This window comes from Lolium perenne, chromosome 7, assembly GCF_019359855.2.
Source record: "Lolium perenne isolate Kyuss_39 chromosome 7, Kyuss_2.0, whole genome shotgun sequence".
Classification (NCBI taxonomy): domain Eukaryota; kingdom Viridiplantae; phylum Streptophyta; class Magnoliopsida; order Poales; family Poaceae; genus Lolium; species Lolium perenne.
The window spans coordinates 128,943,328-128,956,682 of NC_067250.2; the positions used below are offsets into that span (position 1 = coordinate 128,943,328).

At 53.4% G+C, this 13,355-nt stretch overlaps 1 protein-coding gene across 1 annotated transcript; it reads left to right on the top strand.

Annotated features, from left to right (window-relative positions):
- The first annotated feature begins 3,558 nt into the window (after window positions 1–3,558).
- On the top strand, window positions 3,559–8,327 carry LOC127318412 (pectinesterase). The gene is made up of 2 exons (XM_051348894.2): window positions 3,559–4,477; window positions 7,485–8,327. The coding sequence occupies exons 1-2, from the start codon at window positions 3,559–3,561 to the stop codon at window positions 8,198–8,200; spliced, it is 1,635 nt and encodes a 544-aa protein (XP_051204854.1). The 3' UTR covers window positions 8,201–8,327.
- The last annotated feature ends 5,028 nt before the right edge of the window (window positions 8,328–13,355 follow it).

A 13,355-nucleotide genomic window follows, 5' to 3' on the forward strand; every position in this document is an offset into this window, starting at 1 on the left:
AGGAGGAAAAAATAAATGAGGAAGCTCAAGTGTGGCTCCGACACTTCATATCATGTTTGTTTCATGCTCTTGGGGCATTTCATCAAACATCTTGTGTGCATAAGGGGAACCAAAAGCAAACCTACACCCCCTTGTGAAGCTTGTGAAGAGAAGTGGCACCAAATGACTAAGTCTTGTGAGTGAGGCCCTTTTATAGGGATGGGCCTTTAGTCCCGGTTGGCACAGCCAACCGCGACTAAAGGCCTTCGGGCCAGGCCTGAGGACCTTTAGTCGCGGTTGGCCTGGCCAACCGCGCCCAGGTCTTTAGTCGCGGTTGGCCACCCGAACCGCGACTAAAGACCCCATTAGTCGCGGTTCCTATATTTTGATGACTAATGGGGCTGGACGGAAGGCCATTTTTCTACCAGTGCTAGTCATTCCGGGTGCACCATGTAGCTTGAGATGAGATCGATGTTCAGATGCATGACAGAAGATATTCTGGGACTACTCTTTTGACTGACGATGGCAACATTTAGATGTAGTTTACGCGATAACTCGACGTCCTATATGGCTCATGATGAGAAAACGAAAAGCTGGATGTTTGAAACCTTGTTATTTGTGAATTCCCTTGAAAGTCCAGACCTTTTGTGAAACCTTGTTAATTAGTTGATGGAAAAGTTCCTAGGGATTTCTTAGGAAAAATGTCCTACTAGAGGCAATCTTATAAATCTAACAATACATTTTTCTACCAGTGCTTGTTTCCTTAACCAAATTAATAATTAATTTTTTTGCTCAAGATATTTAATACTCTAAGGTGTGGACGTACTCACTAGCTGGAGTAGTAATGTATTTGGATGCATCTTCCGACACAAGCCTGTTTTAAGATGCACGCAATTGTAGGATGCAGTATATATATAGGGCGGCACAGAGCAACATTTACAATGTCTCTCTTACACACTGCGTCTGCGTGTACCGTACCTACCACTGGGCGCCTCTCTGACACACCAAAAATGTCGGCCGCGGTTTCTTACCGTGGTCTCTCGATCGAGTTTCCGTGCAACTATTTCACATGGCACAATTGCAGAGCAGAAATGTAGGACTGACAGTGAGATGCACCGGCTGGAACAACGTACACTCGACACTCCAATGATGATATCTTGACCATGCTACGTACGTAGCCACATCTCGATCCTCAAGGTGCTCATGGACATGGAGTGCATGGTTCATGGTACGGTTTGACCTTGACCCTGCACTTGTGCTCCTCCTACAGCTACAATTTAAAGTTTAACCAAGTTTATATAAAAAATATAAATATTTACAGCACTGAATCAACATCAATAGATTCATCATAAATTTTATTTTCTGAATATGTCCATTTGATATCGTAAATGTAAATATTTTTTCCTTAATATTTGGTCAAAGTTAGTAACGCCTTATATTTTGGGACGGTGGGAGTACTATATAACTAGTTGTTTAGATTACGGTATATCTCTAGCCCTCGTATAAGAGTTGGACCCGATCTATGCCCATGATATGTAAACCATCGTGCCCCTTTAGGGTTACACTTCCGAATTGTTTGATATGGTATCAAAGTGTCTTGTACTCCCTCCATCCCACGAAACATGTCGAATGTTTATCAAAATTTGGATATATCTAGACTCTAAAGAGTAATAGGTACATCCAAATTTTGCCAAACATTCAACATGTTTCCTGGAACAGAGGGACTACTTTAAAAAACGAATCTAGAATTGCTAGAGCTCGCTCGGTTCATCCTCCCCCTCGACGTTAGCTGGTGGCAACTCACTGCCAACACCTCTAAGAATCTCACTAGGGAGAATTTCCTGCTATCGTAAGGCCAAGTGCTACCGGACATCCATGGCGCCCCTGGCCTCCTAGACGGATCTATGCCGACAACTGAGATGGAGTTGAAGACCAAAGACAAGAATGGGAAAGAGGTGACGATCCCCAATCCCGAATATGCAAGATGAATTTCCCTTTATCAAACTGTACTTGGCTACCTTGTTCGAAACATGTCAAGGGGGATGCTCACTTAGATGGTTGGACACACTAGTTCATTGGATGATTGGACAACGCTGATGGAGATGTTTTCAATAGAATCCAAGGCGCTTGTGTGGTGCAATTTCGCATGCAATTAAATCAAACTAGGAAGGAGAATAGAATTATTGCGGTCTACTTCAATCAGATCAAAACTCAATGTGAAAATAGATTCATAATTACTTTTTGTTATTTTTTTTCGAAATGGGGACATCACCCCGGCTTCTGCATCATCATTGATGCACACGGTCATTTATTAAAAATATTAAAATTCAGTATTGTTTTACAACTCAAGCATGTCAAGAATTGATACAAAAATCTACCAGCGAAAAAAACATAAATTACTCTGAGTACACATCAAAGTAGTCTCCTAGTATGACGCCAGCCAGCCTGACACCAAATATCCTGAGCGACCATCTGGAGCCGTGTGCATCCAGAAACCATGGCATCCCGCTGTCTCTCCGGCGGCGGGAGGGCCCAAAGCTGAACCCAATGAGACACCATATGGATAACCTGCAAGAAATGAAAAGATTATTTTTTTGTTAAAGATACTATCATTTTCTTATTATTTATTAACAAAACAATTCGTACAATCTTATAAAAATGTCAAAGTTAAAAAAAATAGTTACATAAGATAACACAAATAATTTTTCTGCTGTGCGTAAACAGTATTGTCCTCACATTTGCAAGGGCTGGTGCTAGTTCTATATAAATCTATGAATGCAGATATGGAAAATTTTGACAAAAGGTGCAATCACATTATACAAAAAGAATGTAGTTACAAAATAAAAAATGAGCAATTGCACAAGGAAAAAGTTACACCCGAAAATAGTAATTGCATAAAATAGAATACTATGCTGAATAAATAAAAGCACAAGTTATAGATAACTAAAAAAAACCATTGTAAATACAGATAAAACTAGAACAAAAATAAGTAATCAAATCGAACTACGAATAGGGACATGTCCACTTTAATTGTACAAAGCACACTCTATTCCACACATTCAGGTGAGTGATTGCTCTTTATTTAATTTCCTAAAGGTAACAAACCAGCGCGAGAGGCGTCAGTTTTCATTTCAGCTCATAAGCAGGTAATATGGTGAAATACAAAGGCGTGTAAAATTGAGTTCCAAGAGGTAGTAAAGCTATAGGGCAAATCCTATTGTGCTGGAAAATCAAGATTTCATAACGGCACACTGCAAAGCAATCGCAGAGCAAAGTACACAAGCTTCCGAAGCCTATTGTGCTGTACCTTTCTCCTCCCCTTGTTTACCTCACCAGTACCACTGTACGTACTACCACCTACCAACCCATCATGTGTTCATCCAGTACAGACATGGAAGGCACATTGTACACTGAAACCTCATTATCCAAGCTCCAAGCCCATCACCACCTTTCCTACTTTCACTCAATTATGCGAAAAGATCGCGGGATCACTCATATATACACATGCATCGCTCCTCGCTAAGCAAACACGCATTCAGCCTACACTCGGCCCCTCACCAGCTAGCCACAGTGCACGCCATGGCACCGACGTCTCCGAGCTCCGCAGCCCGGCTCCTCCTCGTCCTCTCCCTCAGCCTCCTCCTCACCAGCGCGCACCAGCTGACCCCATCGCCCGTGCCACGCTCCAAGCACGCGACGGCCGGCATTTCCCCCGAGCTCGTGTCGACGCTGCGGGAGACGCTGGACGCGGTGAGGGACGTGGTGTCCGTCATCTCGGCGTTCCCCGTCGTCGGCGGCATCCTGGGCGGCGGCGACCTCCGGCTCTCCTCCGCCGTGGCCGACTGCCTCGACCTCCTGGACCTCTCCGCCGACGAGCTGTCCTGGTCCATGTCCGCCGCCTCGCCGGCCACGAGCGCCGCGGGAGGGGACGCCGCCGGCACGGGCGACGCGCACGCGGACCTCCGGGCGTGGCTGAGCGGCGCGCTGGGCAACCAGGGCACGTGCCAGGAGGGGCTGGACGACACCGGGTCGCCCCTCGGCTCGCTCGTGTCGGTCGGGCTCCAGGCCGTCACGTCCCTGCTGGGGGACGGGCTCGGCCAGGTCGTCACCGGCCAGGCCGCCACCGTGTCGCCGTCCCGCAGCGCGCGCGGCCGCGGGCTGTCCCAGCTGGGGCGGGGGGCGCCGGGGTGGCTGGGCCGCAGGGAGCGGCGGCTGCTGCAGATGCCGGTGGGCCCCGGAGGGATGGCGGTGGACGCCGTGGTGGCCAAGGACGGGAGCGGCAACTTCACGACGGTGGGCGCGGCCCTGGACGCGGCGCCGTCGGAGAGCCCGGGCCGGCACGTGATCTACGTGAAGCGAGGGGTGTACGCGGAGACGGTGGAGGTGAGGAAGAAGAAGTGGAACGTGATGCTGGTCGGCGACGGGATGGGCGCCACGGTCATCACCGGCCGGCTCAACTACGTCGACGGGTACTCGACGTTCCGCACCGCCACCGTCGGTGAGTGCACCAGTCCATCCTACTCGCGTTGCCGGTCCTTTGATTCGAGAATCAAACAGGTTCACGGCTAGCTTAAGAGTGTGCACGCTAATTAGTTATGTAGCTTAAACCATTTTGACCGACAATTCGGCAACCACGTCTAGATCGACTAATTGAGCATGGATCCGAGTACGTAGGAAGAGCACAAGTGCAGTGTCAAAGTGTACGTACCATGGACCACGCACTCCATGGCCATGGCATGTCGGTCGGCTTCTGTGATGCTATGCTTTGCTAAAGCCTGCAGGATCGAGATGTGCGTAGCGTACGTAGCATGGCCAAGATGTCATCATTGGACTGTCGAGTGTACGTTGTTCCGGCCGGTGCATCTCACTGTCAGTCCTAGCACAATTCTGCTCTGCATTGTGCGTGCCATGCGAAGTAGTTGCACAGAAACTCGATGTCGAGACCGCGGTAAGTAACCGCGCGCGGGATGCATTTTTGGTGTGTCACATCAATAGATAACAATTACACCCAATCTCTTTAACAACGCAGTCGTACGTCCCTCGCTTCTGGTGCGTCCAATACTCTATTCCTCTAGGAATTACGTACTACATTCTTCTAATCTTCGCCCTGTATGCACATTCAAGTCCTGACACCCGCTACCTGATCGAGCACGCAGAACGTGCAGCAGCTATTAAACACTGGTTCCGATCGGGTGGTTGCGACGTCCGCAGCGACGAGTTCAATGAACATACCATTCGTAGATTATAATATCCATAGGCTGGCTGGTCGGCCGATCAGCAAGTCAACATGCAGGTCTACGCGTAGCACTTTGTCTGTGGGACAGGGCACGTCGTGCATCTCATCTCAAATAAACAGTGGTGTGGTGTGAGCCACAAAGAGATCGAGACGACACAGCAGGCTCGTATATATGTGTAGCGTGCTTGCACTTGTCTAGGACTAGCAGCTCCGCACCGTACACTTCCTTCCTATGGGACACAGAGAACACCTTGATCTGAGCCAGTGTTCCTGTAATAGGCGGCCAGCACTGATCGGTCGGTCAGTCGGTGGGATGAGCACGTCGTTTTCCGTCCTTGTTTTGCTTCCGGTCACGCACACAGTAGCTGCCTGGACAGAGAGAGTGAGATCACCGACGCCCCAATGATTCGGCGGGTGCTGGCCTAAAAGCCTGGGCACCTACAGAATCTGTATCTTTTGCTGCTGGGCCTGGCGTCCGTCACGTCATCGTCCAGCCGGCGGGCCACTTCCATGGAGACCTGGAGCGTCAGTCGAATTGCTTCGTCACTGTTAGGTGCCGGGGGGCGCTACCCTGCCTCCTTTAAGCATGTGTTTTGTGTGGATGGTGGCGAGGAGGAAGAAGATGACCATAAGGAAGAAGGCGACCACACACCCTGGCGAAGACGAGGCCAAAACCTCACCCGAGAGACGAGGATGATGTGGCTAGCGGTGGGATTAACAACTATAGCTGGGCATAGGCAGCCTAGCCCGGCACGAAAATCCTGGGCCCGACCGGATCAGGCTTGCACGTCGGGTCGGGTTTGGGCATGATTTTGGAGCCTGAATGTCGGGCCGGGCCGAGCTTGCAGAAAATACAATTTAAACCTAGTTTTTGGGCCAGGCTTTTGGTAGTTTGGGTCGGGTTTGGGCCTAATTTGTAACCCTAAAGGACGGGCCGGGCCGGGCTGGGCTTAGGCCTGGGAATTTTAGGTCAGGGTTTTTCAGGCCTGGCCCAAGGAATGCCCAAGTGTATCAACAACGGAGGTGAGGCCTAGAACTTAGGGTATAGGGTGCGGGCTCTTAGGTTTCCTGGGTTTGAAGCTCGCCGGGGATGCAGCTTAGGATTTCAGGTGTGAAAGGTCGCCAGCGAGGGAAAAAGTTTAGAGGGAGGTCTGGGCCGGCAAGGGTCCGTGGAGAGTGGCCGATCGAGGGCGTGGGGTGCACCACAATGGGGTTTTTCCGGGCATAAAATGTGGGGCCCGACTCATACCGAACTCATGTAATCGTGACTGCTCGTTAGAACGGGCAGCACCTCCCTCTCCCAACTACTAAAATTGAAAGAATAAGTAGGGTAATCATAAAACCGGATTGCTAACTCCCGGGAACTAAGAGCATCTCCACTCGTCTCCCCGCAGAGCCCCCCACGGCCACTTTTTTTCATCCGGACGGCGAAAAACGGCCCAGTCAGGCCCCCGGTTCCTCGTTTTGATCCGGATTTGAGCCTATTTTCGTCCGGACTCCCCATGCCATCCCCGGCCCCCCGGGGAGCGCTCGGGGACTCCGGATGAAGCTAAACCAACCGCCCACGCCCACGTGTCTCCTCTTTCGTCCGGATTCCCCGAGCCGTCCTCTTTTTCCCCGAGAAACGCCGCTTGGGGAGCACACGACTGGAAATATACTGCCCCCCACGCCAAATCTTCCTCCAATCCGGACAAAAATTTCGCCGGATTTGGGCGTGGGGAGCGCCAACGAGTGGGGATGCTCTAAGTTAGAGCCAGATCAACTCGATGACCGTTAGATTTACATCGTGATTCGTGCATATAAGAATTACACATGGATATGTCATTTGCTCTAACTGCGCGTGAATTACACATGAAACTAAGTAACTAGGTTGACCGAGAATTAGCCGCGCCCATCATAAAATCCTGACCGTCCAAAGAGGATCAAAGTTTGGAGAGGGGGACACCGAAGTAAAAGCCTCCTTTATGTCACCAGTACAACAAACTCTTGTAATCGTTGTTTGACCGAATTGATTGACGTCATTGCTTGATCCGCGCCGCTGTATCTGACTGCCTGAACTAGCTGGCCATAGTATCTTTGATGTGTGGCTTCCAGATCTACTCACAGATGAACAGCTCCAAATCATGCACCTCACAGCATTCACATATCCTTTTGACCCCCAAAGTTACTGTTGCTGAACATCTAATCCAGTGCTGCTGCTACTAAATTACCTGATTCTTCTTGTATTACCTTATGCCTAACAATGTTGCGCGTAACCTATGCATTACAGCCGTGAACGGCAAGGGGTTCATCGCGCGGGACATGACGTTCGAGAACACGGCGGGGCCGGCGAAGCACCAGGCGGTGGCGCTGCGGTGCGACTCGGACCTCTCCGTCTTCTACCGCTGCGCCTTCGAGGGGTACCAGGACACGCTCTACGCGCACTCGCTCCGCCAGTTCTACCGCGACTGCCGCGTCACCGGCACCGTGGACTTCGTCTTCGGCAACGCCGCCGCCGTGTTCCAGAACTGCACCCTCCTCGCCCGCGCGCCGCTCCCGGACCAGAAGAACTCCGTCACGGCGCAGGGCCGCGTCAACGGCTCCATGAACACCGGCTTCGCCTTCCAGTTCTGCAACGTCTCCGCGCACGACGACCTCCTCCGCGCGCTGCAGAGCAACCAGACCGGCAAGCCCACCCAGACCTACCTCGGCCGGCCGTGGAAGGCCTTCTCCCAGGTGGTGTTCATGCAGTCCTACATCGGCGCCGTGGTGAGGCCCGAGGGGTGGCTCGCGTGGGACGGCCAGTTCGCGCTCGACACGCTCTACTACGGGGAGTACATGAACACCGGGCCCGGCGCCGCCGTCGCCGGGAGAGTGAAGTGGCCGGGGTACCACGTGATGACCAGCCCGGCGGAGGCCAGCAACTTCACCGTCGCGGAGTTCATCGAGGGCAACATGTGGTTGCCGCCCACCGGCGTCAGGTTCACGTCCGGTCTCGCGTCTTAATTCATCATCTGAGTCCGAATGTTACAGAGCTACTATACTCCAGTTGTTACACACTTTGGAATGGAAGAAAGGATTTGTTAGAATGGAATTATATGGCTGATACTTAATCTAGGGATTAGTTGTTTAATCTGTTGGGGTTCTTGACCGAGACATGTGATCGATGATGTGAATGAAGTGAAGTGGCGCGGGGTGGCGTTGTGCTACAGCAAGGTAAGTTCTGGGTCCCTTTTGGTTCGTCAGATGTGGAGTGTGAGGTGGCTTCAACTTCCGACGTCTCGGAGGAAGACGAGGCGGACTCCGACCTGGAAGCCCTCCGGCGAAGGCGGCCGGCCACCAGCACCTTGGGAGGATTCATCCTGCGGGCTCAGGAGCTTGGGGAATTATATGGCTGATACTTAATCTAGGGGTTAGTTGTTTAATCGGTTGGGGTTCTTGACCGAGACATGTGATCGATGATGTGAATCAAGTGAAGTGGCGGGGGTTTCTTTTCTTTACACTTGTATTGTGTACTCTGTTTGTTGATCTACAGCGATGCCGTCCATGAACGATCCGCAGCGAATGCGGCACCCTCGACCTGGTGACTGAAAACAATACGATCATAGGGACCGAGTGCTTGTGCAATATAAGACAACTGCTGTGTTATTAGTACAGAACAAAAAGGGAATCTGATCCTTGGGTGAAACTAATGTCTGGTCTTACCTCAGTCAAAATTATTGTGAAATTTAATCCCTAGATTCAGCACCATTCAGAACGACACGAAAATGTTGAATGTAGATGGGCTGCAGCCCAACAAGGCAGTCCATGTGATCTACAATTACTGAAATCTCAAGGCCCATCACGTTAGCAGCTTGGGACAGCCTTGGGGGACAAAGTTTAGTCCCACATTGCTAGTTGGGAGAGAGTTAGAGTGGTATATAAGGGCTGCTGTTCTAGTTATTCCAAGTGAGTGAGAATAGAAGGAGCCCTCGCGCACTCCTCCTCCTCCGCCCGCCCGTCTCGTCACGACACGACACGACACGACACGACACGACACGACACGCACGCACGCACGCACGCACGTCGACTCTCTAGTCTTCCCCATCCCGGCGACTGCGTGCACAGGCGTCCGGGAGAGCAGGCCTCCGAAACTCCGGCCGTTGAGATCCTGCACCGGGAGACGGGCGATAAGGTTTTTGGGGAGCGTCTCGGTGCGACTGCTCGCTGCTGTTCGTGTTCATCTTCGCCTGTTCGTCTGCTTCATCGACGACTTCGACTACACCATGGGCGACATCAACAACTCCCATGGTGGTGGTGGTGCTACTGCTGGTGCGACCTTCCCGGTCGCGATGTACGTGATTTCCCTCTCCTACCTTGCACTGCTACTTGTTCCATGTTCAGATCTGATGCATGTGCTTAGTCTGATGTGTATGGTTAAGTATGCTTGTGCATCTGTAATGTTGCTTTCGCTAATTAAACTCACGCGGAAATTGCCTAATAATCCAACAATCCAAAAACCTTATGTGCATAGGCAATTTTCACCGTCTGGTTTTGCTGCTGCGCTCAAACCGAGCCCGTTTACGGGTTCTCATTTCAAGAGATGGCAGAGTAAGACCCTCTTGTGGCTCACTTCTATGGGCGTGCACCGAGTTGCGGAAGGTACTCCCAGAGGTCCGCTTACTCCTGACGAGGATAAAGCGTTCGGGGATGCCACCGTAATCTTTGTGGGTACCGTTCTAAGTGTGCTTGGATCCAAGTTGGTTGATACTTATCTGCACATTCGAAATGGGAAGGAACTGTGGGATGCACTAGACGCTAAGTTTGGTGCTGCCGATGCCGGAGGTGAACTGTATGCTATGGAGCAGTTCAATGACTACAGAATGGTTGAGAACCGATCTGTAGTTGAACAGGCTCATGAGATACAGATCATGGCAAAGGAACTCGAGCTCCTCAAGTGTGTGCTACCGGACAAGTTTGTCGCGGGATGCATTGTCGCTAAGCTTACCCCTTCATGGAGGAACTTTGCCACTTCCCTGAAACATCAGAGGCATGAGTTTTCTGTTGAGAATATCATGGGCTCTCTGGATGTTGAGGAGAAAGCGAGGGCAAAAGACAAACACACTGGAAGAACCGAGGGACGTTCTGCTGCCAATATGGTACAGAAAAATGCCCACAAGTCCAAGGGAAAGAACAAGGGAGTCTCCCAGACTACCAACTTCAAGAAGAAGGGGAAAACGGAGAAGAAAGATCCTTGCTCGGTGTGTAGCGAGACAGGCCATTGGGCCAATCGTTGTCCACAACGCAAAGGAAAGAAATGTCAGGCTGGACAGAACTCAAATTCTGTCAGCATGCTCATTGGCAACACAGAGGAAGGAACTACAGGGTATGGTAATATGTTACCTACTGTTCTTTCGGTGTTTCAGCCCACAGAATGGTGGGTTGATACATGTGCTGATGGGGATATGCCCATAGGGGGTGGTTCGCCAGTCCCACTCGCCACAAGGACGAAGGCCCAGGAAGGGTTGCCAGTCGCCTAACCGACTGGGCTCGAAGGCGACTGGGCCGAAGTCCCAAGGAGATGATCTGCTCGGCTGAAGATGGAGATTACTTGAAGAAGGGTGTGGTATCCCGGATTAATAGTAACTGATACGATTCAGAGTTATCTCCCTGTAACCCTAGGCCGAGGGTGGATATATAAACCCCCGGGCTAAACCCTAAAGGACACCTCATCTGAGATCCAATCTCCCCATTGTAAGCTCTTGGCTCCGTGCCGACTGAGCCCCCCATTGTAATTGTCCACTGAGCAATAAGATCTAGCAGGACGTAGGCCTTTTACTCTCCGGAGGGGCTGAACCTGGGTAAACCCTTGCGTCTCTTGCACCTCGACCCGTAGATGGCGATGTTCCCTTGCCCTCGCATCAACGAAGTGCTACCCCCTGTAGCATCTGCCGTGGTTACTTCCACAACAGTGGCGCCCACCGTGGGGCCTGGGACATCAAGCCTCCGAGCTACGGCGAGGCCCTACTCGCCAGTGCAGCGGCCGGTCGCTTCCGGCAGGATGATCGCCACCGGCAATTTCTTCCACATCCAGCCAAGCACCTACCGGCCCGCCTCGTCACCCCTCAAGCACGCCTGGATGGTGCCGATCGGCTCCATCAACCTCTTCGTTGGGCTCACCGGTGTCAGCGACCCCACCGAGCCTCGCCCCGGTCGATCGCACGACCCCTTCGCGCCGGGACAACTCCTCACCGCCACTCGCCCAGTCACTGGCGAGGTATACATAGAGGCTGAGTCGGCCCTGGAGGACGATGCCGATTCGGCGGCCGTGGCGCCGATCGCCAACCCCTTCATCACCGCGTCAGCCGCCGACTCCGTCGTCACCACCCCAGTCGCCGACCCCGGTTTCGCAGCGATCGACGCTGACTCCATCGCCACGACATCGGCTGCTGGGTCCACCGCTGTGTCCCCGACTGCCGGCTCTATCGCCACGGCTTCGTTCAAGGACTCCATCTCCTTGGTCTCTCACCCAAGCGACTTCGAGGATGATTCCGTCCTCTCCCTCTTCGGCAGCGACTCCGACTCGGACTCCGCCGAGGCCCCACGCTACCGCTACCCGACCGCAGTCTTCATGGCAGGAGGCGAGGAGGAGCCTCCGGTCGACGCCTTCACCACCCCCCTCCCTGCAACCGCCACCACGACCGAGATCGAGGCGCACCGGGCGGCCCTCGAAGAGCAGAGGAAAAAGGAGCTCGCCGAACGGCAGAAATTTCGTCTCGAGCAAGACGAAGTGAGAGTCGTATCTCATTATCGCCAGCAGCGCAATCGCCTGCGCATGGAGCGCGCCCGCGCGAACGACTTCCCCAGTGCGCGCCTTAACTTCGACGACCCAGATGGAGAAATCCGGGTCGCCCGAGTCCAGAATCCCGACATCCCGGAAGGAAGTCGGGCTGCTGCCGACAGAGCGGCACACGGAGCACCACCACCACCCGAAGTTCCTCGGGCAGAAGTTGACGCCGGCCTACCGTTGCACTCGTCTCCAACCGACAACGTCGCGGCCGCCCAAGCCGTCCTCGCAAGGCTCCCCGAAACGGGAGACGGCGCGATCCTCGTCCAGCATGCCAAGGCCCTGGTCGCCAAGGCATTGGAGCAACAGCACGCCGCAGCCGACTCGCAAGGGCGACTCTATTCGCGCACGTCCGCCAGTCGCGCGGCGTCGTCGGGCGCGGCAAATCGTGCAGTCGTCAACGCCAACAACGGTCCGCCGCCAGCACCGCGCGCGGCCCACTCGACCAACAACCGAATCGAGCCGCGCCCCGCGCGGGTGATGGTCGCCGCCAACGGACAGCCCGTCGACGCGCGAACCCACATCGTCAACGATCAAGAATGGCGGGCGCGAAACCGGTTGAACGACTGCTACGCCGATGAAGCCCCGCGCCAGAGCGCGTTCACTCGAGTCGGCCCTGCCTGCTTCGGGCCAATGATCAGAGGCGAGCCGTACCCCGCTGGGTTCAAGGGGCCCCGTGACATCGAGAAGTACGACACACATATCGACCCCACAGTCTGGATCGATTCGTACGCCATGGCAATGGGGATCCAAGGCCACTCCGAGTTACTCGCCGCACGCTACTTGCCTCTCATGATGGACGGCGTCAATCGCCACTGGTTCAACACCCTCACCGCCAACAACATCGACTCTTGGGAAGAAGCCCGCGCCGCATTTATCCAGCACTTCGCCAGCGCGTACACTCGTGCGACAACCATAGAAGACCTGGATCGCTGTGTCCAGGGCCCGCGCGAGTCGACTCGCCGGTGGGTGCAGCGCTGGCAGGACATGTGGACGACCTCCAGCGGCATCAGCACGGACACGGCAATCTACTGCTTCCGACGATGCTGCCGGTACGAACCGCTAAGCGCCAAGCTCCGTCGCGTCAGCAGAGATAACATCTCAATCTCCGAGCTCTTCGACATCGCCACCGGCTACGCTGACGAAGACCCTACAGTCGACTCGGACGACGAGTACGGCCAGCGACGCAATCGCCGCCCCGACGTGGCGACTACCGGTTCGCCGGCCGGTCTAACAACGGCAAGCGTCGTGGAGAGGGAGGACACAACGAGCTCGTCGCTAACGCCGACTACGAGCAGCGCGAGCCAAAATCCTTCCGGCGCGACAACCGTGCAC